This window comes from Eschscholzia californica, unplaced genomic scaffold (assembly GCF_041429995.1).
Source record: "Eschscholzia californica isolate CP2 unplaced genomic scaffold, dmEscCali1.0.p SCAF_2, whole genome shotgun sequence".
Lineage (NCBI taxonomy): Eukaryota > Viridiplantae > Streptophyta > Magnoliopsida > Ranunculales > Papaveraceae > Eschscholzia > Eschscholzia californica.
In genome coordinates, this window is record NW_028238309.1 from 46,584,588 (window position 1) to 46,611,073 (window position 26,486).

Consider the following 26,486-nt stretch of genomic DNA (forward strand, 5'->3'; position numbering starts at 1 on the left):
GAGATAAGGGATCTATCTATATGAGGACTGAATTTGTAAGGGGAGGAGGAGGAGGAGGTGAAACTTATTACTAATTTTTATGGACCCGGAAATGTTAAGGAGCCACTCATTTTGGAGCTCTTCAAAAAAAAAAAAAAAATCTTTTGTGCAAACACCCCCATACTCCATAACCGTCACCGGGACTACCGCGTACCACAACCATCTTTCTCCTGCTTTCTCTCACAGTTTTTATTCAAGATACTGATACGGTAAGCTCTTCGTACACTCTCTTGTACACTCCCTCTAATAAGACAAGGGGTGTTTTAGTTTTTTCACAGTGTGAAAAGATTAAAATATTCTTTGTCTTATTCGCCGCCTAAACAAAAGAGTCTACGAGGATGGTCATATATCATTTTTCTTCTATCCCTTTCTTTCTCTCTATCTCTCCCTCTATATATCTTGTTCATCCCTCCACCTGCCTCTCTTATTAATCCCTCTTGTGAGGGTTTCAGTCTCTGAAACCATAAACCAAGGGGTTTCTTTCCCTCATCGGAGATGGATCTTGGCGAGGGGGGTAATGAGATAGATGGTGGTGGGGGCAGTGGTGGTGTCCAATTGTTGTGGTCATGAAGAGTATGGACAAGGGAGGGGAGATAGAGAGGGGTAAAAAAATAATAGGGTTCTTTTCCAATAGACCCCCTAAAGTGTTATCAACTTTCCGCGTGGTCTCATAAGTTAAATAAGAATTCTGAGGTGGCCCCTTTCTGTGTGTTTTCATGCATGTTTCTTTTTGTCTTTGCTTCCCTTGCGTATTTATGTTTTATCAATATCTTTTCACTTTTCATCTATATCATCACCAACTTTTTCTTTTCTTTCTGTGTGAAATGTTTTTTAATCTAAAATGTACGAACAATTATATATTTTTCCTCCCTCTCTCTTATCTTTTCCTTGCTCTCTTGTTTCTTTTCTTTCTCTATTTAAAAAACTCAGATCCGAGTCTGCTTGTGAAGAATAATGATCTTCTAAAAAAGGTCCGATGTTTGACGAAATAATGTTTCTAAATTATAGTGATAAAAATGTCGAATATGAAATTTAGACAGAGAACAGTTATAACGCTATAGGAAGACAAGTAACCTTCTCAAAGAAGAAAAAAATGTCTAACTAAGAAAGCTGGAAACATTTTTAATCTTTATGACATTGATGCACAAGGGTTCGAGATATCCCCAAATGTACTTCATGTAATGAGCATTGGATTCGTCGCCTTTGTTGTCATTCACCGTATAATTGGCAAGTTATCCTTAAGATATCAATCAAAATTTAGAAAACAGTTAAGACTCCTTTGTGTTACTTTGAATCGAAGGTGCCTTACATGTTTAATGAACATACTTCTTCACCAACATACATGGGTCTATTTCTATTGTTAAGAACAAAAAAATTATTTTTTTTTATAGAGAGGAAAGGGAAGGAGAATAGAGAAAGGAGAAGAGAAAAACAATTACGTTTTTTAAACTTTAGAAATTAAAAAAAAATCTTGAGACTTCTAATAGTGAAGGTCTTCATACAGAGAAATAAAGAAAGAAAGAGAAATTCTACGAAGAGAAAGGACAGAAGTCCAAATTTGGCTTTTCAGTTAGTGTCATCCCGATTTCTTAACTTAGGGGCCACACACCAAAGTGGTTAAACTTTAGGGGCTAATCCGGATTCCGGAGTTGTCCTCTTTGGTTCTTTATTCCTTCCCCGCAACGCTTTCTTCCGTCCCCAAAGCATCTGTCATTTTTAATTATACCCACCTTCTCTACCCTCTACCCAACCACCATTTTACTTGGGGGTTTTGACTTTGAAGAACAAAAGAGAACGGTGAAGAAGAAAACGAGCTTCATCAATGGCGGCTTCCATCTCCAACACTCACGCCTCTTACTTACGCCGTTCTCTTACAACTTCATCGACCAAACTATCTCTATCTTCCTTTCAAGTTAAGTTCCTCACTTCAAATTCTACCTTTAGAAACCCTAAATGTTGCATTTCAGCTTCTTCTTCAATGAATGCTACGAAATCTCCGATTGAAGCTCCAGTTGCTCCACAAGTTTCCTTCTTAGATCGTAAAGAATCTGGAATTCTTCATTTCGTTAAGTATCATGGTCTTGGAAATGATTTCATCCTGGTAATACATCAATCATCAATGTTTAATAGTTCAAATTTTCTATAAGAATTTTTAATTTTTAGTGTTTTCTTCGTGGAAATGTGTTTTTTAGGTTGATAATAGAGATTCTTCGGAGCCTAGGGTTACGCCGGAACAAGCAGTGAAGCTTTGTGATCGAAATTTCGGTATTGGAGCTGATGGTGTGATATTTGCAATGCCAGGAATTAATGGAACTGATTACACTATGAGGATATTCAATTCTGATGGAAGCGAACCTGAGGTGATTTAATTTTCTAAAACAAAGTTCAAACATTTTAAAGTCTTTTTTTATGCTTTAAACTGAATTTTGAGTTCATATGGTTAAATATTGATTGGAGTTTTTCATTCAACAAGGCTTTTATGGTGGATAAACTGAAATTAACGTTTATAATTCTTATTAGCTTAACTTAATTGATCTAACTGTATTCTTTTTATTGTCAAAATTGCTCATTGAGCTGATGTATTTTCTTTTTTCTAGATGTGTGGTAATGGTGTAAGATGCTTTGCCCGGTTCATTACAGAGCTTGATGATTTACAGGGAAAGCAAAGGTATTTCATTTTTTTGTTGTTAGTTTGTCATGCCTCTGTTTAAGTTGGTGCTAGTAATGCTAGTTTATGTTGTTGTGTGGATTGGATTGTTGTTTCGCTGACCCACTTTCTTATTCAGTAATTTTGGTGCATAATTATGTCTTAGTTATTTCTAAGGCGACTTTTGGTGTCACCTTTTACGTGCACTTCGGGCAAAGCTTTTGCAATCATTTTTCGAACCCTTTTTGTTAGCTTTGGCTATATTTTTCAGTACAAATTCATGTATACATTTTCAATAATGCTATCGCGTAAGCTTTTAACAACTCTTATGAAGGCATTTGCGGGGTGCTATAATTTTGGCTATCTGGTTTTTCCTTTTTGATGCTTGGTGCTACTACACTTTTGGTAAAATCTTGGTGCTTCACTTTCATCAACATTTTAAGCATCAGTTCGGAAAGTTCTGTGCGGTTTTTTCCAGTGATGCTTGTCAAATAAACGACAAAAATTACTCAATGTATTACAAAAGTGCTGCTTATAGCAAAGCGGTTGGGGCAGGAATGCAGGATCAGCTACCCATAACATTCGAGTCCCACGAGCTAAGCCGAGTTACTGACAAAGATGTAGCAGGATTTTTATCTTGTAAAGATTCACCTGCAACTAGGATGTTAGCAATGTCGAAGTTTTTCTTAGGTGTAATGTCTTAGTAGTCTTCTGTGCGTTTGTTTTCTTTTTTCATTCTTTGTCAATTAAACTATTCGTCTACTTTCCAAATAAAACATTCAGGTGACGAAATTAATGACTCTTTTTGTATATGTTGCAGTTTTACTGTACATACTGGTGCGGGGTTAATTGTTCCTGAAATTCTTGATGGTGGAAAGGTATGTTCTTTTAATTTTGCAGTCATAGTTCAGAGAAGATATCTATTTGAGAGAGAATTTACTCCTGGACTATATCAGCTTTTAGCATTTTGTTTCACAATTCAACTTTTATTTTGGAGTAATATCCTTGTCATGTGTATGCTATATTGCTATGTGCACGAGTGTCTGGATGCCTTCAATTTGATCCACTTGACTAGTAGCTTTAATTTTGTTATATAACTCATCCCATGTTCCCAGTAGCTGTGTCGTTACTAAACTGTAAAAACTTTGGAGTTCAGTGAAACGGATCACCTAGTTAATCTACTGCAGAAACTAAATTCACATGGCAAACCAAAAAAAATCCTCCATAACTAATTTCCCTTTTCTGTGTTTTGGTTGTGGAATCTCAAGTTCCCAGGACTTACAATGTCGTCTCTTATTTCATGATCCTTTTTGTGCTGAATTACAGGATTGACTTCCAATTGCCCAATAACAATTCTAAGATTATCCTTGATGTCCTGACTGAAAATGGAGCTGATTTTAAGTGCCACAAACAAATAGGTCTTAACCGTAATTTCACCACATCATTTCTTATGGTCACTATGTTTTCAGGTTAGAGTTGATATGGGTCAACCAACACTTAAAGCAGCTGATGTACCTACCAGATTAGCTGCAAACAAGGATCAAGCTGTTGTGAAGACAGAACTTGAAATTGATGGAGAAACATGGAATGTGACCTGTGTTAGCATGGGAAATCCTCATTGCGTTACTTTCTCTACAAACAAATGCAAGGTACATAGATATTTCGAAAGAAGAGCCAACTTGTCTCATCCTTTATTGTTTTGTAATTCGTGTCAAACTTCATTCATGGTAATCCTATGTCATATGGTTGCGGATGTCTGCTATTCGTCTTCCTTTTGGGTCTTGCATTCTTATTCTTGTCCTTCCAAAATGGAGTGCTTATGGAATATCTCCATGTGCATTCCACTGGAGAGTACTGCTTAAACATTTAATATCTGTACTTTTGAATAGAAGACAACAAAAAAGAGTTGTTCTCATTTTCTTTAGTCCTAGCTGCATTTTTCTACTTTTCTACATATGATTTCTGTGGGATAAGCATCCATGATTTGTTTGCACCTAAATGAAGATTAACTTTTATCTATTTTTAGACGTACTCCTTTAGATTTACTTAATTATTTATGAGCTCACGGCATCTCACACTAGTCTTTCAACAGAACTTGCAGGTTGATGACTTGAATTTGTCCGAAATTGGTCCAAAGTTTGAGCACCATGAAGTATTTCCTGCTCGAACAAATACAGGTCAGCTATCTCATTTACTTGCAACATTAATTTGTTCTGGTGTTAGAGAAAGCTTTACCTTTAGTGAAGAGGGGAGGTAGGGGAATGGAAGCTTCGGCCTTAATTGAAGGCTTTCAGAATGACTATTGCATATGATGAACTATAACCTAGACCTTTCAGCGATTTGACACCTCTATAGCCCTACCAATCTTTCAGGCATTTCTCTTTATCAGATAGCGTAGGTAAAAGCTTGTCGATAGGTTGGGAATAGATCAAGATCATCGTAAGTGTTGAAAGAAGAGCATTTTGCTTTTGGTACTATCCTCCTACTGCAATGCTACATATGAGGGTTACCTAATTATTTGTGCGCCACATATAACTATTTGGAAATGATACGTTGTTGCCTGCATTCTGAATCTATCTATCTGTATGCATGATTTCAATTGATATAGGCCGTATTTTTGACTCGAGTCTTTTTCCTCGTGCTTAAACTTTGCAGAGTTTGTTCAAGTATTCTCTTGTTCACACTTGAAAATGCGTGTCTGGGAGCGGGGTGCAGGTCAGTTGCTCAGCTTTCTAAACGTTTTTGCACTGGGTTTTTGCTTTATCGTGTTGTTCCTCTTTCTATATGAATTCAGTAAACTGGAGTTTGATCCTACCTCGTAAAAATATGGACGAGTATTTGACCCATCTCACCTAAATGTACCTCCAGTTTTAACTTCTAAATGTGAATTAATATGCACTCCACATACAACAAATGTGTAGTGTTCATATCTGAAGGATCCAGGTGTGGATCCTGTGAAGGTCATTTTGTTTGGTCTTGCGAGGTACAATATTGGGCCATATTAGTGTTTCGATCTGAAAAAATTTCTACCAATGTAGGGGCAACGCTGGCATGTGGTACCGGAGCTTGTGCAGTGGTGGTTGCTGCAGTTCTCGAGGATCTTTCTGAAAGGGTAAGGATTCCTTAAGTTTTGAGGACTTTCAACATCATCCGCTCATGTTTTTTTGCTTTTAACTATTTTCCTTATTGAACACCATGTTTGTTTATGTTAATTGCGTGTCAAACAGATCTGCACAGTTGATCTTCCTGGGGGACCATTGGAGATCGAATGGAGAGAAGAAGACAATCACGTTTACATGACAGGTCCTGCTGAGGTAGTGTTTTATGGGTCTGTCGCACTTTAGTTCTCGATATGAATTCTGTTTTTTCATAAATTATTCTTCTTGGTGTGAAACGTTGTCAGAATTTTGTAGACTTAACAACTAATTCGTAATAGAGTATGGAACTATGGTCTTATGAAATATATGTTGTATCTTGTTTTAGCTACTACATCCTCATTTCTAGTATGTTTTTTCTAACCAGAAGCAAATAACAGAAATGAACAAGCGAAGTTAATAAAAGGAAAAAATAAACGAAAAAATTAGAATGAAACAAAATATTAGGAATTAAAAAACTGAAGGAACTATGTTTTCAGCCACAAGACCTAGTTTAGTTTGTCTATAATAATGCGTTGGTCAAGGCCCAATCTTGGGAATCAGAGCCGAAGTTTGGTTAGCTGAATTCCTAGGCCCGACTAGTCGTGACGTAATCACTAGTCGGCAATAGACCAACTAGAGTAATAGAAAAGAACAACTCGTTTTGAAAAACGAGCCACAAAGTTAATATTTATATCCACAGAGAAGATATCTGTGTTATAATATTTCATCGAATGCTTATGAGCTTTCGTCTATTTATAGTTAACCTAGCATAAGATATGTCGACTCCCGTCTACTTTCCCTGCTGCTGATAGCTTCGTTCTTGTCACTTGTACCGCCTGCTTGCTTTAGTAGTTTTCCACTATGTGAGTTCAGGACCAGGAAAACCACAACTGTCACAGGAGTATCTCTATTTTTAATAAAGTGCACTTTAAGTTCGATTCGTTCTTCTTTTCTTTTTCCAAAACTTTAGGTGCATGCATCCTTTCATCTTTTAGCTTACCCAATCATATAAACTTGTTGAAACGATTGGCTCCCTCTTTCTAGTAAGTAGATTGAGTGATCTTATTAGTTTACAGCAATAATTGTAACGGTTTCATTGGGCCAGTAGAGATTATGGTCAGTGATAAATTCTCTGCCATTGAATTTTATCATTATTTTCGTAAGATTCATCAGTAAACGATTGGATGATTCCATTCTTTTCACTAAAAATGTGTTCTTATTTGTTGTTGCAAACCCATATTCAACTTCTTAAAAGTAGTGTAGCATGTGCATTCAACTGAGTATATATTCTTTCCTTTAGTAGTCTGAATAATTACTTGAAATAAAGATGTGAATTCTTGTAGGTTATATAAACTAGGAGGAAGTTACTTTTACGAATTATTCTTGTTAATCGTATTAGAAATTAACATCTAATTTAGAGATTAGACGTGGAAACAGTAAGTCAAACAGAACAAAACTCTTTTAAGAGTAGAAAGATGATGCTATATACCTACACAAAACATTATAGATTAGGAACCCTTTTGGTGGTAAAAGTATAACTTCTTAATGAAGAAACCTTTTCATGCTCATTTGTTGTAACAACATCTGGATAGATCATTTCAGTGTAGTGCTAGTAAGCTACTGCGAGGAAGGTAGTCTGTTCTTTTTCATTTAGGTCTGACCGTTTGAATGGTTTGCAATGGCTGACTCAGATTGATTTTAGAAAGTTTGTTTTTCGTGACTCGGTGATGTGTGACTCGTCTAAATAGGTGACTTTGGCTGATTTTAGTCCATTTGAGTAGGGTGTAAAACATGTGTGTCCTCTTCTCTAAAATGTCTGACTTCAATAAAAGGATTTAACCCTAATAATAGCAGGATTTAGTGGATTTAGGGTGTTGTTTGCCAGCATTATTGGTTTTATTTGTTGGTGTAATATTAGTGGAAGCTTTCCCATGCTTCTTGGGCATGGAAAATCAACCTTTAAAGAAACTTATCATTTCTGATTTTCTCTTGGCACTGGTTATGAAATCTTTCTATTAATAGCTACCCTCTATTAGGTGATATATGCTTATATTCCACCTAAAACAAAAAGTTTGAGAACCCCAATCAGGTTGGGTATTAATGGGATTTTTATATCCAGAAGTTATAGTGGGTGACAAAAAGTATAGGAACTAGTATAGATGAAAAAGTAGGCACGTATTATGGAGTTTTGATGTTGATATCCACCATTTCCGTAGTGTTACTAGTCCAAATATTCTATCCATCCCTCTATTTGGTCTCTCCGCATGCGGCGACGTGTCACTTGAGCATATTTTTTCTTCATTTGCTCTATGCTCAAGTTGTATGTCGCCACATCAGGCGGAAGGTTGGGGGAGGGACCAAACAGAGGGATGAAGCAGAAGAGGGCTTGGGGAGGGACTAAATTGACGGACGAGTACAATTTTTTGCAGTCCTTTTCTCCCACAAATGACGGGTTATAAAACTCGGTTGAGGTTATAAGGGCTGACTTTTGTTTGTTTTTTTATCAAATGGGCTAACCTTTGTTGGATATAGAACTCTTACAAGAAATTGGTATATACAACAAACACTATAGTTTTATAAGGTCACCGCTTTGGGGAAAGTAGAAAAATTTCCGGGGAAGACGGTGCAAAACTAAAAAAACGCAAACCAAACGCCCCTCAGAAGTCGCCGACCGGATGTTGCTGACTTCATCATCTTTTCTCTCTCCCTTTTTCTCTCTCTCTCCGTCTCTCTCCGTATCTCTCTCTCTCTCTCTCTGTCTCTCTGTCTCTCTCTCTGTCTCTCTGTCTCTGTCTCTGTCTCTCTCTCTCTCTCTCTCTTTCCTCCTTTGTCTCTCTCTAAATCAACAATTTCCTATTTCTAGTATCGATTGAATAACAAATCAGAAGCAACCAAATTATTAATGAATTATAACCACCTAGAATGTTAATCATTAAAATACTGTGTACGCCCTAGTTCCTCAAAGTATTATCATTATTGGAATGAGGTTGATTTAGGTTTCCTTTTGAGTGATTACAAACACCAAAATTGGAGCTTTTTGTAGAAAATTTTATACCCAAGTTGTGCATTTGGGTACAATGGTTTAAGTATAACCCTAATTGATACTAGAAGTAATTTAAATTAGTGATAAATGATAAAATCCAAGTTTGTTTTAGTATGTCGAAATCTTAAGGTTGTACGAATTGATATCATTAATGTATCCTCCCTTCGTCACCAGACGAAGGTTCCGGCGAAGGGACCATTCCCTTCGCCGGAATTTAGAGAGAGTGAAAAGAGGGAAGAAAGAAAGATAGGTAGAAGAGAGAGAGAGAGGGAGAGAGAGAGAGAGACAGAAAGGGATGGAGAGAGAGAGAGAGAGAGAAAGGATCGTCGGCATTAATGGTAGAAGTCGTTGGAATCCAGTGGAGGTAGCCGGAGTTCTAGTTGAGGTAGAGGAGAAGAAAAAAATAACAAATTGAAAGGGTGATGTTTGGAGGAAACAAAAAAAGTTTGTTTCCACTCAAAACTTATTGCCCCGGAAACTTTGCTGATTTCCCCAAAACACCGACCTTTTATAATGATAAAGCTCACAACGGTTTGGCTAGTTGGTTGTGCATTTAATCCAAAAATAAAGAAGTCACGAATTCAATTCACGGTGAAAATGGAATGTATATTTTCATTGACTTGTGTTAAGGGGTATTAATAGATTGACCTTAACCAGACGACTGATGTGGACTACTCAAATTAACCAAGCCTCAGAGAGGGAAAATGTCTGACCACTCGATACTATTAAACCGGCCACATCTACTATGAATTGTTGGAAATAAATGGGGGTACAAATTTTTCTAAAAAACAAATCGTGGGTTGTCTAATTTTTTGAGATTAAAACTTTAAACTTCTTCATCTTTTCTCATCACGATTACCAATTCTGACCACCATCATTTTTTTCTTCTTTCTCTCCCACTCCCTCTTCCTCTGTTTGTTTCAACGAAGGAATTCTTTTGGGAGAATGTATAGAGAGATCGAGAGAGGTGGAGGAGGAAAAAGAGAGAGAGAGGTGGGAGGAGATGGAGGAAGGAGGGAAAAGAGAGAGAAATGAAAGATAGGGAGCAGAAGAGAGAAAGAGATAGGTGGAGGAGAAATAAATGACGTTGATGCAAAGAAGTGGCAGTGGTGGTCGGAGAAGAAGAAACAAAGAGCAGGCTACTAGTTGTAGGGTGCTACTATTTTGGTTTTTCCAGACAACCTAGAAGAGGGTGGTTTTGATCATGGACAAAGGGCAGAGGCAGAGTCAGAACTTAATTAACGGACATACTGAATTGAAAGTTTGAACTGATAACAAAAATAATTTCATTTTTTAATAGTAAAGACTACCTCCTTTCATATAATATACTATATCAAATTATAACCGAAAGATTAATAAGTAGAGTCTCGAACCACCATCCAATACTCAGAGTATTGAAGGTTGATACACTTATGTATAATCTTCTTATCTATTACTCTCTCAGTTCCAAAATGAATGACCTATTTTGAAAACCCAATTTATTAAGGGGGCATCATTAATTGTTGTTTGACTTTCAAAAATAACATGATTTTTTTCAATTGTATTCTCATTAACTTTTTTAATTTACAATGAAAAAGTTGAACTTACCTTTAAATAAAGTTGTCATTAAATTTATAGTAGTGGGTATTATTGAAAATAGCGAAAAGTTCATTTCTTTATTTTTAGAAATAGGACTCAAAGATGGGACAACCCAAAATAGAAATTAGGTCATTCATTTTGGGACAGAGGGAGTACAAAAATTATGTATATAAGATTCGTAGTTATGACTATTAAGATTTGCAGTATAAATTTGTAACAAAAAAAAGAATCGTAGTATAGAAAAAGGGAAAATAGTTGTTAGGTCAATAAATTATACATAATAACTAAAACAAGTAATATTTTCTATTAACAAGAAGTTGTCAAAATATTATGTGTAATGGTAGTATAAGTTTAAAATAATATGGATAATTATATAGATCAGATCATTTTCTAATTTTTTAGTACCTAAAATACCCTTATATATTAAAAGTCATATTTTCTCAAAATTAGGGGTTTTTCTTGTTCTTCTCGATGCTTCTTCTTCTCCTTCCTTCCTTCTTCTTGTGAGTTTGTGATAGCCATCATCATCTTCGACAGTTCTTCGCGATCATCTTCTTCGTGCAAACTGATGCATCAACAGTGATGATGAAGCAAACTTATTCACATCTATCGATATTTTGGTCTTATGCGCAAACTGATTCAGATCTATTGATGAAGCAAACTTAGCTACAGATCTAGATTTCCAGCTCAAGCCTGGAAGAACAAAACTACAAAATATGGCAATTGGAAGATTAGGTGGTAAACTTGTAGTTGACAATGGGAAATATAGGTTATTTTCTGCAACAAAGAGGATAAAAGAAAGGGTGGTTGTGTTGGGATCAAGTCCCTGATCTAAAGCTATTACATGAAAATGGCATTAACGATGGCATTAAGGGTGACCATTATATGGACCAAGACAGTGTGTGTTAGATATCTATGATCCAAACAAGGGGTTGGTAGAAATCCATTCCCTACCAATTTTATCAATAAGATGAAGAGACCTAGCTAATAAAATCTTTGAAGGCATGGGATGTGTGATGGATGTAATTTAAGAGATTCGTTTGATGAACATGCCCAAAAATTGTTTGATGAATTGTCTCATAAAGATCCTCTTTCTTGGACTGCTTACTTTGTACAAATGGACGATTTGGTGAAATGGTTAAATTGAATCAACCAACTTAACACTCGATAAATATACTCTTCCATGGTAGTTAATTTTAAAACATCCACAATGATTGTAAACTGTTTTGTGGTCAGACTCTAAGAAGTGAGAGTGCTAGCATTGACAAAACGACTCATTAGTGTTACAACCACAACAGCCATTACAACTGAAATTAGCAAGAATAAGCTAATCTTGTTTCCTGCCAGGACTGGATTATGTGTAAAGGATGCGGAGGTTCTATAAGTTTAGGCATTGAAAGCAAAACCCTTTAAATTATGATGATTTTTTATCTTCATCTTTGGTCTTGTATTTATGCATTGAGAAAATATGCAAGTGTTATGTGGTTTTGTTTTTGATAAATTATTTTATATGATGAATGATGAAATCAATTCCAAACTCAAGATTTCGTAGACACATACTCTTAATTTATATTCTCGATTTGCAAAATCGAGTTTGCAAGATATGCAACTCAAGACTATATATATTCTGCAAAGCTTGCAAATCATGTTTGAAAGTCTTTCATATCTTAACAAAAAAAAAAGTTTTCCATAGATAAGGACACTGCTTCTATATATTGCGCACAATTACAACTGGGCGGAGCATACTACTGGCTCCACCTCTGACGAAGGGCTAGCGAGGGTGCTAAAGGCCACCTGGAGTTCCACCTTTCTCTCCAATTCCCCTCCACCACAATCTATAATCAGGAATTTTTTATCGACATGATTTGGCCTAGCTATAAACTGGTCCCCCAGTCTTGGTATTGGCCACTAGAATGGTCGACTAAAATCAATTGTTCTTGAAAAAGGTCGAATGATGAGTAATTTCCTCTCTTCTTACCGTAGCGGGGTTCTTTAATGGCAACTAGTTTAAGAAAGAAATTATAGTTGGCCGACTATGAGAGTTCAGGGATAATTATTAGTGTAGAGAATATATAGTGGTGAGAGTTGAAAAAAAAGAAAAACAAAGAAATTCTAACTTCAAAAAAAATTTCCTTTCCGCCATGGCCATTTTTTATTAGGTTATCAAGAATTGACAGGCTGGGTTTGACAGAATGAGGACTTTTTGTTATGAAAGACAGACTTCCATTTCAAGCTGTCAACTAGCTTATCAGTAGTTACTTTCTCTAATCACACGAATTGACAACCACTAAAAGTAAACCCCACCTATTAATTACTAACAGAATACTAGTTTAAATTAACAACACCCACTAAATTATCAAGGTGGACGATCCAATATTAAAATGAAGGAATATACGTCAAATTTGTAACTTTATGGCACACGACTTTTCTATTTTTATTTTTATGTAGAAAGGTTATATAGTATCCTTGCACAATTTAGTTTAGGTTCATAGCTTACCTTGAAACCAAGGTTGCTGAAATCAGGGCACATGTACCATAAATATGAAGAAAAAAGGTTTTTTTGACGGTCAATGTATGGGCAACCAATTATTTTATATAGACTACTATTTTATATATCTAACTAGAAAAATTAGAAATTCTATAAGAACAACAATTTTTAGGAGAGGAAAATTATAAGGCCCAAAATTCGGGTCAAAATAGCAAATGAAGCCCAACCCGGAATAATAATGCAAAAAAAACCCAAAATTTGAAATTACAAAACATTTATGAAAATTTCTGAACAAAACACAATTTGCTCTCAACAATTTTGTATTTGCTCTCAACAATTTTGTAAATGTATGAACAAATTTGTTTTTGTTCACACATAATTATATATGTTGTCACAGTTTCAAAAGTGTTGTAATAGTTTCAAAAGTGTTGCCAACAGTTTAAAAATTGGGTTTTTTTTATATTATTATTGCCGAGTGGGTTTTTTTTCGTATTTGGGCCCAAATCTTGGGCTTTTCTTACATAGGAAAGTTATGTAAGAAAAGCCCAAGATTTGGGCCCAAATACGAAAAAAACCCACTCGGGAATAATAATGTAAAAAAAACCCAATTTTTAAACTGTTGGCAACACTTTTGAAACTATTACAACACTTTTGAAACTATTACAACACTTTTGAAACTGTGACAACATATATCATTATGTGTGAACAAAAACAAATTGGTTCATACATTTACAAAATTGTTGAGAGCAAATTGTGTTTTGTTCAGAAATTTTCATAAATGTTTTGTAATTTCAAATTTTGGGTTTTTTTTGCATTATTATTCCGGGTTGGGCTTCATTTGCTATTTTGGCCCGAATTTTGGGCCTTATAATTTTCCTCTTTTTTAGGAGGACATCACTCTATTATTTTTCACTTCTGTCCTCTAAAAGTTATATCTTTTATTTTTAAGTCTCCCCTCTTTTCTTTCATAAACCCAAACCTTATTCTTCTTCTACTTCTCCTTCTTCATTACCAATGAAATTTGTAGAGAGAGAAATTTTAGAGACATTGTTGATCATGGCACGAAGAAAATCAAAAGAAACTATTAAAGAATCTTCCCTAAATATGAATTGTTGAACAAAACCAATCCTATTTAATCCACGATAGATCTGGTCTTTTTCATGAATTCTAGACTCCCTTAGAATCAAAAAATAAAATCTAGAAAGTTGATTTTTGGTACCAAAACAACAAGCAAATTTTTGCTCATGAAATCTACCTATATTTTCGTGGCAAACTACAAGAAATCTGCCTATATTTTCGTGAAAACCCCTAAAAAAAGTAGTAAATTTTCGTGTGTTTTTCACGAAATTTGGTAGTCATCTCTTTTACTTTGATTTTTGCTCATGAAATCGTTTTTGATTCTTCCAAACTACAAAATTGAAAATACTAAATAAAATAATAGTAAAAGTTTTGGTTTTACCTCGTCAATATCATCAATTCCTGCTGTAGAAATGACTACAAAAACTTTTTTGAGTGGAGATTGAGGAATTTTATATTCCTCATCCATCTAGAGTTTGATAAATAAGATAGTGAAGTGGTAGAAATTGTAGTTTATTTGTAGTAGTTGTAAAAGAGTAAGAATGAGACTATTTGTAGTTTATTTGATAACAAGAAGAAGAAGATGAATGACAATTAGGTTTCTATTTTTAACTATTGTATTACTTAATGGTCTCCAGATTAATTATTTTTTTAATATTTAAGGGCTTATAGAGTTGTCCCCTTCTTAAATCAAAGTCAATTAAGTCTAGCATAGTTGACGTGCACCGGACCCGAAAATAGTTGTCCGTATAAGATAATCGGTAGTCCATATATTGGCCACTTTTTTTATTAAACAGTCCAATAAAAATAAGGAAAATAATTGTCCATATAAGATAATCGGTTCAAAGTTCAATACGTATAAAAAGTTGGAATAAGATAATAATAGAAAAAATTAATGTGTAATGGAAAAGTGAATTTATTGAAAGAAATCTAGTGTCCAAAATGAAGCTGAGTGTAAAGATTGAATCGATTGAGATGGCATAAGTTTATGTGGGTTTAAAGCATCTTCAATAACACAATCAAGAAAAACTCTAAAAATCTTAGTTGAAGAACTTTAGTAGCAAATAAAAACATTTTAAAGTTTTTGCGCCTTTAGCAGAGACTTCTAAAATCGTTTTATTTAATATACATGTTAAATTTCCAGATCCTAATCAAATTCCACTGTGTTAGAGGCATGTGTTGCTATCCTAATCAACATTTTATAATCTCCATGTTAGTCCTTATCTATTAAAGATATAATATGGTTTAGTAGGAAAGATAAGCACTCTGCCTAATAAATTTGAGATCATACATTGTTTAATCATAAATATCTATCTTACAGATAGATGATACAAACTTAGGATTTAAATACTTTTTCTACAATAATTTCAACAAAAAACATATCGATACGCTCTTGGCTACTATATTACATGATGAAGAAAGAAAATTCAAGGAGACTAACAACAAACAAGTTAGATATTAGCTATATGGAGCCATATTACATGATGATGAAGATGAGATGTAGATGCATAAATTCAACGGGAGTGCTATGTGCACAAAGGATTTTAACAAAATCATTGATTTCGTGACTCACTTTCACTACAAGATAAAGTTTTCAAAATTTGACTACGATCTGGACCGTTCGTTGAGTGACTCGGGAAGTCAATTTGTACTTATTAGCATTTCCCTAAACTAAAAACGGTTCGAATAATTAAGATTCTCCTCTAATCATCTTAGTTGAAAATAAAATGGTGGGAACTACCCATTTTGATATTTTCTTCATCAATCTTCCATAGTGAATCAGAACAATAGTCCCATAAGGTAGAAGCCATTGGAGGACAAGAAAACTTGTAATCTTCTTCCATATTGTGATGGTCATCAAAATTTGTCAAACTGTTTACTTCTTCAGGCGATGCAATTTCCTTCCATATTTGATCCATGGAGTACTCTACTTCTTCTTCTTCGCTTATCTCCCCTATTGCAGCTAAATCACTACAACTTCCTTTCCCAAGCAAACTACTTCTTCCTTCATCTCCCTTAGTATTTTTTTGGGTCTTAGTGGGGGACTCCACCATGTTAGTAATTGTCGAACACCCGGGTGAATACATCTCTGGAGTGGGCACAGTTCTTGTTTTCATCTCTTGAGCCATCTTCCTCATATGTGTCCTCCAATAGTTCTTTATCTCGTTATCTGTTCGCCCAGGTAGCTTTTTTGCAATCTTTGACCATCTACAACCAATTTTGAATGTCAAAATGGTAATATAATATGAGCTAAGAACATTTATTTATATAATGGGTTATGGTTAATTTGGGTTATCAGATAATAGGTTTGAGCTCAAAGATTAAAGTTTGATCTTTAATGATTCAAGATCCCAAAGATATGGTTGAATATTTCCATACTCAAGTAAAGTATATCACATAATGATTTACTATTAGGATTCATGAGTCAAATATCACACAGTTTGAAATCTAAATTATTAAACGTCATAATTCCATATAGTTCCAGAGAGCTTCTGGTATTATATGGTGTGTTCAAGCTTGGTAAGTGTCGAGACATTTAACTGGTTCCCCTCTCTCTACGTGTGTATATGTTGAAACGAAAAGAAATGGAATTATGTTAAAATTAATCAAACCTATTCCCCCAACGAGAATGGAGTTCAACGATGAGACGTTCTTCATGAGGAGACATCCTACCACGTTTAAGATCTGGGTGTAAATAATTAACAAAACGTAACCTGCAACTTTTCCCTGATCGATTCAAACCTAACAAAAAACATAAAATAAAAAAAAACGAGAGAAAATATATGTTAGTACATAAAGAACTCAGCTGATTCTCTCTTGTTCTTTCTTCCTTTCTTCATTCTTTTCCCGATCCAGATTAAAAAATCTAATTATAACCTAGTTAGCTAGATACGTATAGTTATTAAGTAGACGTACTAGAGTGAAGTAGTAGTAGTATAAGAGAGTAGATTTTTGAACATTCCTCGCCAAACCCCTCGAACCTGATACTTTAGCTATAAAATCCCATCTTCGATCTCCGAATAATCCAACTGAGTATACCAGTTGAAGATCTTCTTGTTCTGTCCATGGTCCTTTCCTTACCAGACTACTCTCTTCCTTTGCCACCATCCTTGATTTCTTCTTAAATTTTAGAGACAGGAAGTGGAGAGAAGAAGTATATTAGGTAGCTAGGCTAGACAAGCTAGCTTTGTTTGATTGCCAAAGTGTGTCTACTACAGACATATTTATATGATGATCTACGATTTGCACATTACTTTACTTTTATTGGCTTTATATATTCTTAATTAAAAATTACATATTATTAGATAACCAAACTAGGCCTTGCCAGCTCACCTTCCGTACCTAGCCGGCCCATGGGCCTATTTGGTTAACTGCCGTCAAACAAAACATTTTTTTTGAGTAAAATCAGAATTCCAATAACAAGTGAAATCGATCCACAACATGACATGATCAAACAAAACATTATGGAACGTCAAATATAGTTTTTCTTTGTAGCAAGTAAATATAGCTATTTTTGTTGCAAAAGTAAATATAGTTGGAATAGTGATTTTAAAATGTCGATTATGGTTAAATGTTATTTTAAGTGGTCAATTAATAAGTTGCGGAAAATCAAGTTGTCTTATTCTCCTTTTAGGGTTCTGTATATATACAAATAAAACTACCAAAATAAAAGGATTTTATCTTGATCCGGAATAACAAGAAAATATATACGTACAACTATTTTCCTAAAATCTAAGATATTTCTGAACACATTCCTAAATACAATATTTTCTTGATATTCTGAATAATACATTCCTAAATACAATATTACCAAATATTCTCAATACTCCCATAAGTTGGAGCATGGAGGTCAGGAATACCCAACTTGCGAAGAAGAAAATCGTACTGACGAGTCCCCAATGCCTTAGTGAAAATGTTAGCGAGCTGGACAGAACAAAAGATGGAGCAATAGTACCAGCAAGTAGTTCATTGCGAACTGTGTGACAATCAACTTCAATGTGTTTCGTCATCCTCTCGTGAAAACCCGGATTTTAAGATAAATGTAAAGTCGCTTGACTATCACAATGAAGAGATATAGGTTGTGGGTGTGACACGCCAAGGTCTGATAAAATGGTTTTTAACCACTTCAATTCACAAGTGGTCATTGCCATTGACTGATATTCTGTTTCAGTAGAAGAGCGAGACACCGTGTGTTGTTTCTTCTTTTTCCACGAAATGGGTGAATCACCAAGAAAAATCACCCAACCAGTAAGAGACCTTCAGGTGAGTGGGCAACCACCCCAATCTGCATCACACCATCCATGTAGTTGCAAATCACACTTGCTCTGCAAATGGATACCTTGACCTGGAGTACCTTTGAGATTACGAACAACCCGTAATGTCGCGTCCCAATGATCCACTCGAGGTTGTTGCATAAACTGAGATAAGATATGCACACTATATGATAAATCAGGTCGAGTAAAACACAAATAAATCAACCGACCCACCAACCGACGATAGGGTTCTGGATCATCAAGCTCTTGATTGGTAGATTTGGTCAATTGATGATTTTGTTTCAACGGGACAACAGTTGGTCGAGCTCCGAGCAACCCGACTTTAGAAATAATGTCAAGCGTATATTTGCATTGACATAACACAAATCCATCTGGACCACGAGAAACTTCTACCCAAAAAATATTTCAGAGTGCCCAAATCTTTCATGTGAAAGCAATTACTGAGATAATCTTTGAATTTCTGAATATCGTCAGAGTGATTGCATGAGATAATAAGATCATCAACATACACTAAAACGTTAAGAAAAACGGAGCCACGTCGTAGTGTAAATAAGGAATAATCAGAATATGATTGACACAATCCGTATTTCTTCAAAGCAGTAGATAATTTAGCAAACCAACATATGGTGCTTGTTTCAGCCCGTAAAGAGACTTTTTGAGTTTACTAACTTTCGTCCCACTCTCCCCCTGAAACCCAGGCGAGAAACGCATTATGTACATCCATTTGATGCACTTCCCAATTCCTTGCAACTGCAACATCAAGAAATACCCTCACAGTAACCATTTTAGCCACAAGAATGAATGTTTCCATGTAATCAATCCCTTCAATTTGGTGATTCCCAAGGATTACTAGCCTGGCTTTCAATCGCTCAATAGTTCCGTCGGAGTTATATTTCACCTTGTAGACCCACTTACACCCTAGAACTTTCTTTCCCTCAGGTAATTCTTTGATTTCCCAAGTCTTATTGGAAACCAAAGCATCAATTTCATGACGCATGCATCCCGCCACCGGCTGTCTTTGACAGCCACAGAATAATGAGTAGGTTCCCGTTCCACTGTCATAGCTGCGAGAAAATGTCTATGTTGTACAAAAAATTTATCGCAATTCACATAATGAGTTATAGGATAAGGACTACCTGAAGGATGTCGTGGTACGAGTGAAGTGGAGGCAGATGGACTCAATTTCCGGGTTGCATTAGTTACACAATCATGCAGTCTAACTGAAGGTTCTCTTCGTCGTTTACCCCTGCCCAACTCTTCTTCATCATCTCTTAGATTCAAATCCGTTGGCGCGTCTCTTGGACCAGCTGACTCCATTAAATATGCCTCTGCTTCGGTGCCCCCTTAATATCGGAACCTCTTCTAAATCAACATCGACGAGTTCAACTGTTGATACTTCACTTGCTTCTGGACTAGATGTGTCAGCAAAAGGAAAAGTTCCTTCAGAAAACACCACATCTCTGGAGACAAAGAAATCATTTTTGTCCAAATCATATAGACACCAACCTTGTTTTTCATAAGGATATCCTGTAAAAGCACACCGTCTACTTCTACTAGCAAATTTATCTCCTCTCCTCACATGTGCATAACATAACGAATATTCTCAAGTGGTCATATGTGGGTTCCTTACCGTATAATATATTATAAGGTGTTTTCCCGTTCAATACTAAAGATGGAGTCTGATTTATCAAATAACCTGCAGTTAATATGCCTTCCCCCAAAAATCAATGGTAAGTGACTCTTGAAACCTCAGAGCTCTAGCCACATTTAAAATATGTTAATGTTTCCTCTCGACTCTCCCATTTTGTTGAGGTGTTCCAACACAGGATGTCTGAAATACAATTCCTTCATCTAGAAAGTATTGACGTAGACATGTAAATTCCGTTCCAGTATCACTTCGGAAAATTTTTACACGTTTCTCAAATTGTCGTTCAACCATTGAAAAAAACATTTTCAATATTTGCGGTGCTTCTTTCTTGTCGACAAGTAAGTAAATCCAAACAGCACGAGAGAAATCATCCACTATTGTTAAAAAATATGATGCACATAAGTTGAGGTTGTCTTATAAGGACCCCACAAATCGCAATGAATCAGCTCAAAAATATTAGAAGTTTTATTCTCACTAATACAAAATTTATCTCTACTTTGTTTTGCTATTTGACGAACATCACAATTCTGCAGTAAGTTATTATTACTACTACTTTGTTGAAAGACAAGTTCAGGAACTAAATTTGTCACTTGAAGTGCTGGATGACCCAAACGTTTGTGCCAAACATCAATAGGTCCGTTTTATTTATCTTCAAAACCTGTGCTTCCCGTGGTATGCCCCGAAAATAATAGAGTCCATTGTGTCTTTCACCCGCACCAATCAACATCCTCGAAGTGAGGTCCTGTATAACACACAATTTTTAGTGAACCCGACAAAATAATCATAGTCGTCGGTTAACTGTGAAACAAACATTAAATTGCAATTCAAAAATGGCATATATAAGACATTTTCCATGACGAAGTTTTCGTCAAGAATGATAGTTCCTTTCCTGGCCATAGTTACACTTCTGTCCAGCAATTCCACGGCACATGAGTTGATCTCTCTCACATCACGAAGATCACCAAAGGTTCCTGTCATGTGATTAGAAGCACCTGTGTCTATATTCCAACAAACTGACTTACCTGTCATCTTCTCGGTTGTAGCAAGTTTTGCTCCGTCTAACATTCCAAGAACTTGCTGCCATTGTTCGGCAGAAAAACCTGGTGGTATTACTGAGTCATTTATCTTAGTTATTGTTTTATTTTCGGTAGAGGCAGTCTGAACAACGTTAGCACGATGACCACCTTGATAACTTCGACCCCCGCGGGTACTCGATTCACTCCTTCCTCGTTCGTTTCTTTTGCCATTGAAGCGAGGTCAATCACCCCCTCATTCTGGATATCCATTTAAGGCGAAACAACTCTTCGATTCATGTCCAACCATCTTGCAATATGAACATACCAAGTTGGATTTCTCGCGTCCATCTGACAGTGTTTTGATAGTAAGGGCCATGATATCTTCTCGTTCATCCTTTCCTCGAGAGACCGTTTTGACTCGCTCTTCCTGAATCAAAGTTAAGTATACTTTGTTCAGATTAGGAAGTGGGTCTTGAGCTAAGATGTTAGATCTAACTGTGCCATACACATTATCTTCTAACCCCATAAGAAACGAATGCACTTTTTCTTCTTCCTGTTTCTTCTCTTAAATTGACCTGATATCACAAGTACACCTTCCACACTTGCACGTCAGCAGTTGTTCATTATTTCCGAGTGCATCTCAAATTTTCTTGAGTCGACCATAGTAGTCTACAATAGTCATACCTCTTTGCTTACAATCAACAAGTTCAGATTTCAATTGTTGAATTCGTGGTCCATTAGTGATAGAAAACCGATCTCGAATATCATTCCAAAGAACTTGTGCTACTTCCACGTGTGAGATTGTAGATCGCAGCGTCGGTTCAATAGTATTACGAATCCAAGAAACCAACAATGAATTAATAGTCCACCAATCTTCATAGTCACCCGATTTTTCGTCTGGTTTCACTATCGTTCCGTCAATGAACCCAAACTTCTTTCGAGCTCTTAAAGTCGTTCTGAATGAACGAGCCCAACCATCATAATTTTCTCCTCTAAGTTGAACTTGAGTGATCAACAAACCTGGATTATAAAGAGAAGTGATATCATATGGTGATATCGTCTTCCTCATCTCACTGATAGGGTTATTCCCACTGTCAGCCATCCTTGAATTCTCAAACGACTATGACTCTAATACCATAATAAGTTGCGGAAAATCAAGTTGTCGTATTCTCCTTTTAGGGTTCTGTATATATATTTATACAAAAAACTACCAAAAATAAATGGATCTTATGTTGATCCGGAATAACAAGAAAATATATACGTACAACTATTTTCTTAAAATCTAAGATATTTCTTAACACATTCCTAAATACAATATTTTCCTGATATTCTGAATAATACATTCCTAAATACAATATTACCAAATATTCTCAATATTAATGAATGTGTATGGGTCCCCGTGGGAGCTTTGAGAGAAATAAAGTACACTTCAGACCCAAAATCGTTTGTTCTTTAGCATACGATATGCTATAAGCCTATAATCTATTTGTGGGACAAACCGAAAGACAAATCCAGCCGTTTGTTGCGTTTTCTCTCAAAACATGGCCTTTAGATTCATTACCTACCCCCAAAAGAATAAAATTTGTTCACCCACTCAATGCAAGAAAGTAAACAAAGTGGTGAATTTGAACCGTCTACGCAGTCATGTATCTTTACGTTGAAATGAATGAAACCCACTAATTAGGAGAAATTAATTTATTATAATGATAAATCTGACCGTCCTTTTTTGGTCTAATTGGTCAGATTGAATCTCTACCACTATATCATAAATGGTTTTTGGAAATTAAATCATACTTTATTATAATTTTTAATCTCTCATAAATCTCGACCGTTACATGCCATTAAGTAGGTGAAATTATTTGTCTCTATTCTTTTGCCCTTTCCATTCCCCTCTAAACGGTTGATTTTCGGGAAGTACATTACCTCCCATTAAAACTTTACAGGAGAGATAAGAGAATGGGAACGGACAAGACAATAATTTAATGTAATAGATAACGGTTTCACATAATTAACCCCTTCAGGTTTCTCCATTTCTGACCTCCTCCAAGTTTCTCCATATAAACAATTCTCACTGAAAAAAGCATTAGAACTCCTTTCTTCTATGGTCCTATATCCGATTCAAGAACATCTCATCATTCGGTGGTTTGATCAGAACACATACTCGGGTTATGCTTGTATGGGTGTTAATGTAGCAATCCATGTTCATACTTGTTATGGTTGTTAATGGGCCAACCAATGTTGTATCCTCTCTCACTCTGCTGCATTTGTGTAAACCCATCTTGAAGTTCCTCAAATTAGTTCATGAGAATTCTAAGTGTTCATCTATTCCAATAAATTTTAGAGTTTTAGGGTTATTTGGTGTTAAGGCAGCTGGTAGTCAGATTGCTTAAATGGCCAGTTGGCTACAATCAACCTCTGCCTCAACTCTGTGGGTTCTGGATTTTGTGCACCCCTATCACCTTATGGAACAATGAAACAATAATTTCAAGACCCTGAGGTTGAGTATATTAACTACCCTAGCATCTCCAAGGAGGGGTGAAATTAATGGGATGAAGCCATGTTCGATTTTTTCCCCTAAAAAATTGATGAACTAATTCATCTCTAGCTATTATCATCTCTTCTCCAAAAAAATCAGTGCACCCATTCATCTTCTGCCGTTTTCATTTTCTTGATGGTGCTTCGTTTATTGTGGTAGAACTTTGGCTTCCTTGGCCTTAATAGCCGATCTAAATGATTGAAAACTTGATATAGTGTTCGACATTATAGTAGTGTTAGTATCAATTTAGATATTAGTAATTTTGTATCAATTTCTTGGTGAAGTTTTGAATACAAAATCTGTTATGACAAAAATTCTCATAATAATTTATGTCTATTTCATTCCATGTTAATGTCTCCGTTGTTACCATAAATTGATCTATGGTTTTCAAATTTGTATTTTATTTCAGTCATTCGTACACAGGTTGTTATTTCATTATTTATTGTACATATATGCATATATATATGTAGGTATATATATATATATATATATATATATATATATATATATATATATATATCTTTTACTTATTTTGTTCTAACTTCGTTTGATATAGTGCAGACTTCAGTTGTGGGAAACAGTAGTTAATTCAAATGGATTACCTTTTCTAGGGTTGCCATTAGAGAAATACATGTGTGTAGAAATCAATTGTTTTTTTTATTATTTAAATTTTTCAACATTTCTTAATTAATTACCATAATTTAAATCTTTTCCAACGAGATTATTTTCTTAAGACAGTTGTTGTTAATTTTGTGTGGTAATATCTTTTCGTGATTAGCTCAAATTATTTTATATGGATTTCTGAGTAACGCCAAATTCCTATGTAATCTAGCCTTTTGCTATCAATGTCACGTTATCAATTTTTGGGTGATTAATATTTGATATAATTAGTTCAAGAGAGATTGTTACTTTCTTGATAACGAATTTTTGCTTATCTTAACTGATAATTTTTTATTACTCCATCGCTTTATTCATGTAAACTGTTATTGTTTCTCTCTAGCTCTTCTGTTAATTTATATTGTCCTTAAATTTTCAGATTTTTTTCACTTTCTTGCTCATCTTGTAATTATTGTTATTTAGTTTAATTATTTTTTCTAAATCAATAAAATTGCCTACATCCCTCGCGCTGCAAGATTACAAAGTTTTTCGTGCTCTACGGGCACGGGTTATAGGTAATACTATATAATGTGTATGGGTCGACTTGTTATACTGATATCCACAGCCAAGGAAGATCACTTGTTGTACTGATATATCCTCCAATTTAGTCCAAAATTTCTTCTTATATATTAGCACATTTGTTGGGCCATATAACTAACTCTTTCCAATCAATTTGATTATCATTTTGAAAGGTTTCAGATTGTTCATTAAGTTTGATTATCATTTCGTGTGGTTATTATAATTTTCACACTTGTTTATTTATTCTAACCGCTTCATAATCAATTTGGTTCTTTTCGTGAAAATCTGTTTTTCTAGTTTGGTTTTTACAAGAGACTTCATAATCAATGCGCTAATGTGTATATATTCATCGTTTTGGCAGGGTTTTTAAAGTTTTGCGCAATGATGAATCCACATCGATTAGAGATTTTGCTTGAACTCTCATTGCGTATGAAATCTATCATCACCTAGTACCTACTTGTTATCTCTATTTCGTAAGTAGTTGAAATGCATTTAGGGAGCTGAACCGTTAGTTTAGTTTATGATATTGTACTCAGATAAACAACTATCGACATCTTGTGAAACATATTGACATTATAAAGTAGTTTACTAGTTAATTCATCATCTTTTCTATATATTTTCATCTTGTGTAGCTTAAGTTCTATATTGTGTTTGGGTTGAATGTTTAAAGGTTTTGTGTGGTTGGGTTGAATGTTTATGACTTTGAAACAGGGAAATGTACAGCAAGTAAAAGCAGCAAAATAGTGCTGCTGGTTTTCAGATTTTGCTGCAGGTTTTTTTTTTTTAAAAACAACATTTGCAACGGCTCAAAGCCGTTACAACTATTTATTTGTAACGGCTGGTCCTCCCTCACGGCCGTTACAAATTGACTCCCGCCAACAATTCCCGCGCACTCAGTTATAACGGTTTAAAAGAGCACAGCCGTTACAATAAAACTAGTTGTAACGGCTTCTGCTCGTTACATTTTTTATTGCCACGGCACTTATTGTAACGGCCTAGGCATAAATAGTAACGGCCCCAGGCCGTTACAACTACAATTTTTGTAACGGTTTTTCTCTTGTTGTAACGGCTTAAAGCCGTTACAACTAGTCCGTATTTTTGTAGTGTACCCTGGTATTTGTATAAAATACAAAATGAAATAGGTATTTTTAACGTAAAAGACCTACATGCGATTTCTTTTCTATTACTCCCTCCATCTCAAATTAAGAGTCTGGTATTCTTTTCGGGTTCGTCCCTATTTAAAAGCCTCACTTCTTCCAGTTATACCCATATACTGGTGTTGAAAATACTAAAATGCAACACATTTCTATATAAAACATCTCACTTTCTAGGGGTGTTCACTGGTTCTGTATCCGGTATTTTGGTGTCATATGTTACCAAACCACTCATGGTTTGGTTAGTGATTTTTCAAACCGTTACCAAACCGGTCAGGGTTTGGTTCGGTTACTAACCAAACCATCATAAGCGGTTTGGATACTACTGGATACCAACCATCCATAAAACGCAATTTATTCTCCATGAAAATCGGCGAATCGAGTTACTTTCTTCTTATATTGACGTATAAAATCAAGACAACACTCCTGAAAAACCTGGAGAAACAATCAAACTAACATAATGCATCAAAAAAACATTTGAAAAATGAAAGACATGTGCAAGTCCCCCGCCGATATTTTATATAGTAGCTAGTAACATTGATGATACATGAATTTTTTTAATCTAATACTGGCTAGTAACATTATATTGTGGTAGTGTTGTTGTTTTGTATGGGTAGTAGTTATTCTTATTTATAGCAACTTGATGAAAGATATGTATTTGTATGAAATTATA

The 26,486-nt window shown here is 35.2% G+C and overlaps 4 protein-coding genes across 4 annotated transcripts in view; 1 reads left to right on the top strand and 3 right to left on the bottom strand.

The window, feature by feature from the left end:
- The window catches only part of LOC147558416 (Protein-tyrosine phosphatase-like, PTPLA), a 46,055-nt gene that overhangs the window by 2,343 nt on the left and 17,226 nt on the right, over window positions 1-26,486 (bottom strand). The window lies entirely within an intron of this gene.
- Window positions 1,709-6,147, top strand: LOC147558417 (diaminopimelate epimerase, chloroplastic-like). The gene is made up of 9 exons (XM_086660074.1): window positions 1,709-2,140; window positions 2,232-2,399; window positions 2,637-2,707; window positions 3,507-3,564; window positions 4,156-4,335; window positions 4,779-4,863; window positions 5,342-5,401; window positions 5,725-5,798; window positions 5,914-6,147. Exons 1-9 carry the CDS (start codon window positions 1,862-1,864, stop codon window positions 6,028-6,030), a joined length of 1,092 nt encoding a protein of 363 aa, XP_086516200.1. The 5' UTR covers window positions 1,709-1,861; the 3' UTR covers window positions 6,031-6,147.
- LOC147558418 (transcription factor MYB59-like) lies at window positions 15,254-17,209 on the bottom strand. The gene is made up of 3 exons (XM_086660071.1): window positions 16,991-17,209; window positions 16,622-16,751; window positions 15,254-16,217 (listed from the first exon to the last, which is right to left on the bottom strand). Exons 1-3 carry the CDS (start codon window positions 17,115-17,117, stop codon window positions 15,722-15,724), a joined length of 753 nt encoding a protein of 250 aa, XP_086516197.1. The 5' UTR covers window positions 17,118-17,209; the 3' UTR covers window positions 15,254-15,721.
- Window positions 21,588-22,049, bottom strand: LOC147558419 (uncharacterized). Its single transcript, XM_086659016.1, has one exon. It carries the CDS (start codon window positions 22,047-22,049, stop codon window positions 21,588-21,590), a length of 462 nt encoding a protein of 153 aa, XP_086515142.1.

Bases quoted from the DNA above. Each gene is read 5' to 3' on its own strand.
- LOC147558417 (XM_086660074.1), top strand. From the start codon at position 1,862: ATGGCGGCTTCCATCTCCAACACTCACGCCTCTTACTTACGCCGTTCT. The intron at 4,864-5,341 runs GTCAGCTATCTC...TAAACTTTGCAG, and splicing joins TCCTGCTCGAACAAATACAG to AGTTTGTTCAAGTATTCTCT. The intron at 5,402-5,724 runs GTCAGTTGCTCA...CTACCAATGTAG, and splicing joins TGTCTGGGAGCGGGGTGCAG to GGGCAACGCTGGCATGTGGT.
- LOC147558418 (XM_086660071.1), bottom strand. From the start codon at position 17,117: ATGGTGGCAAAGGAAGAGAGTAGTCTGGTAAGGAAAGGACCATGGACA. The intron at 16,752-16,990 runs GTTCGAGGGGTT...GTTTTTTGTTAG, and splicing joins TTTTATAGCTAAAGTATCAG to GTTTGAATCGATCAGGGAAA. The intron at 16,218-16,621 runs GTTTGATTAATT...AATTGGTTGTAG, and splicing joins CATTCTCGTTGGGGGAATAG to ATGGTCAAAGATTGCAAAAA.
- LOC147558419 (XM_086659016.1), bottom strand. From the start codon at position 22,049: ATGGCTGACAGTGGGAATAACCCTATCAGTGAGATGAGGAAGACGATA.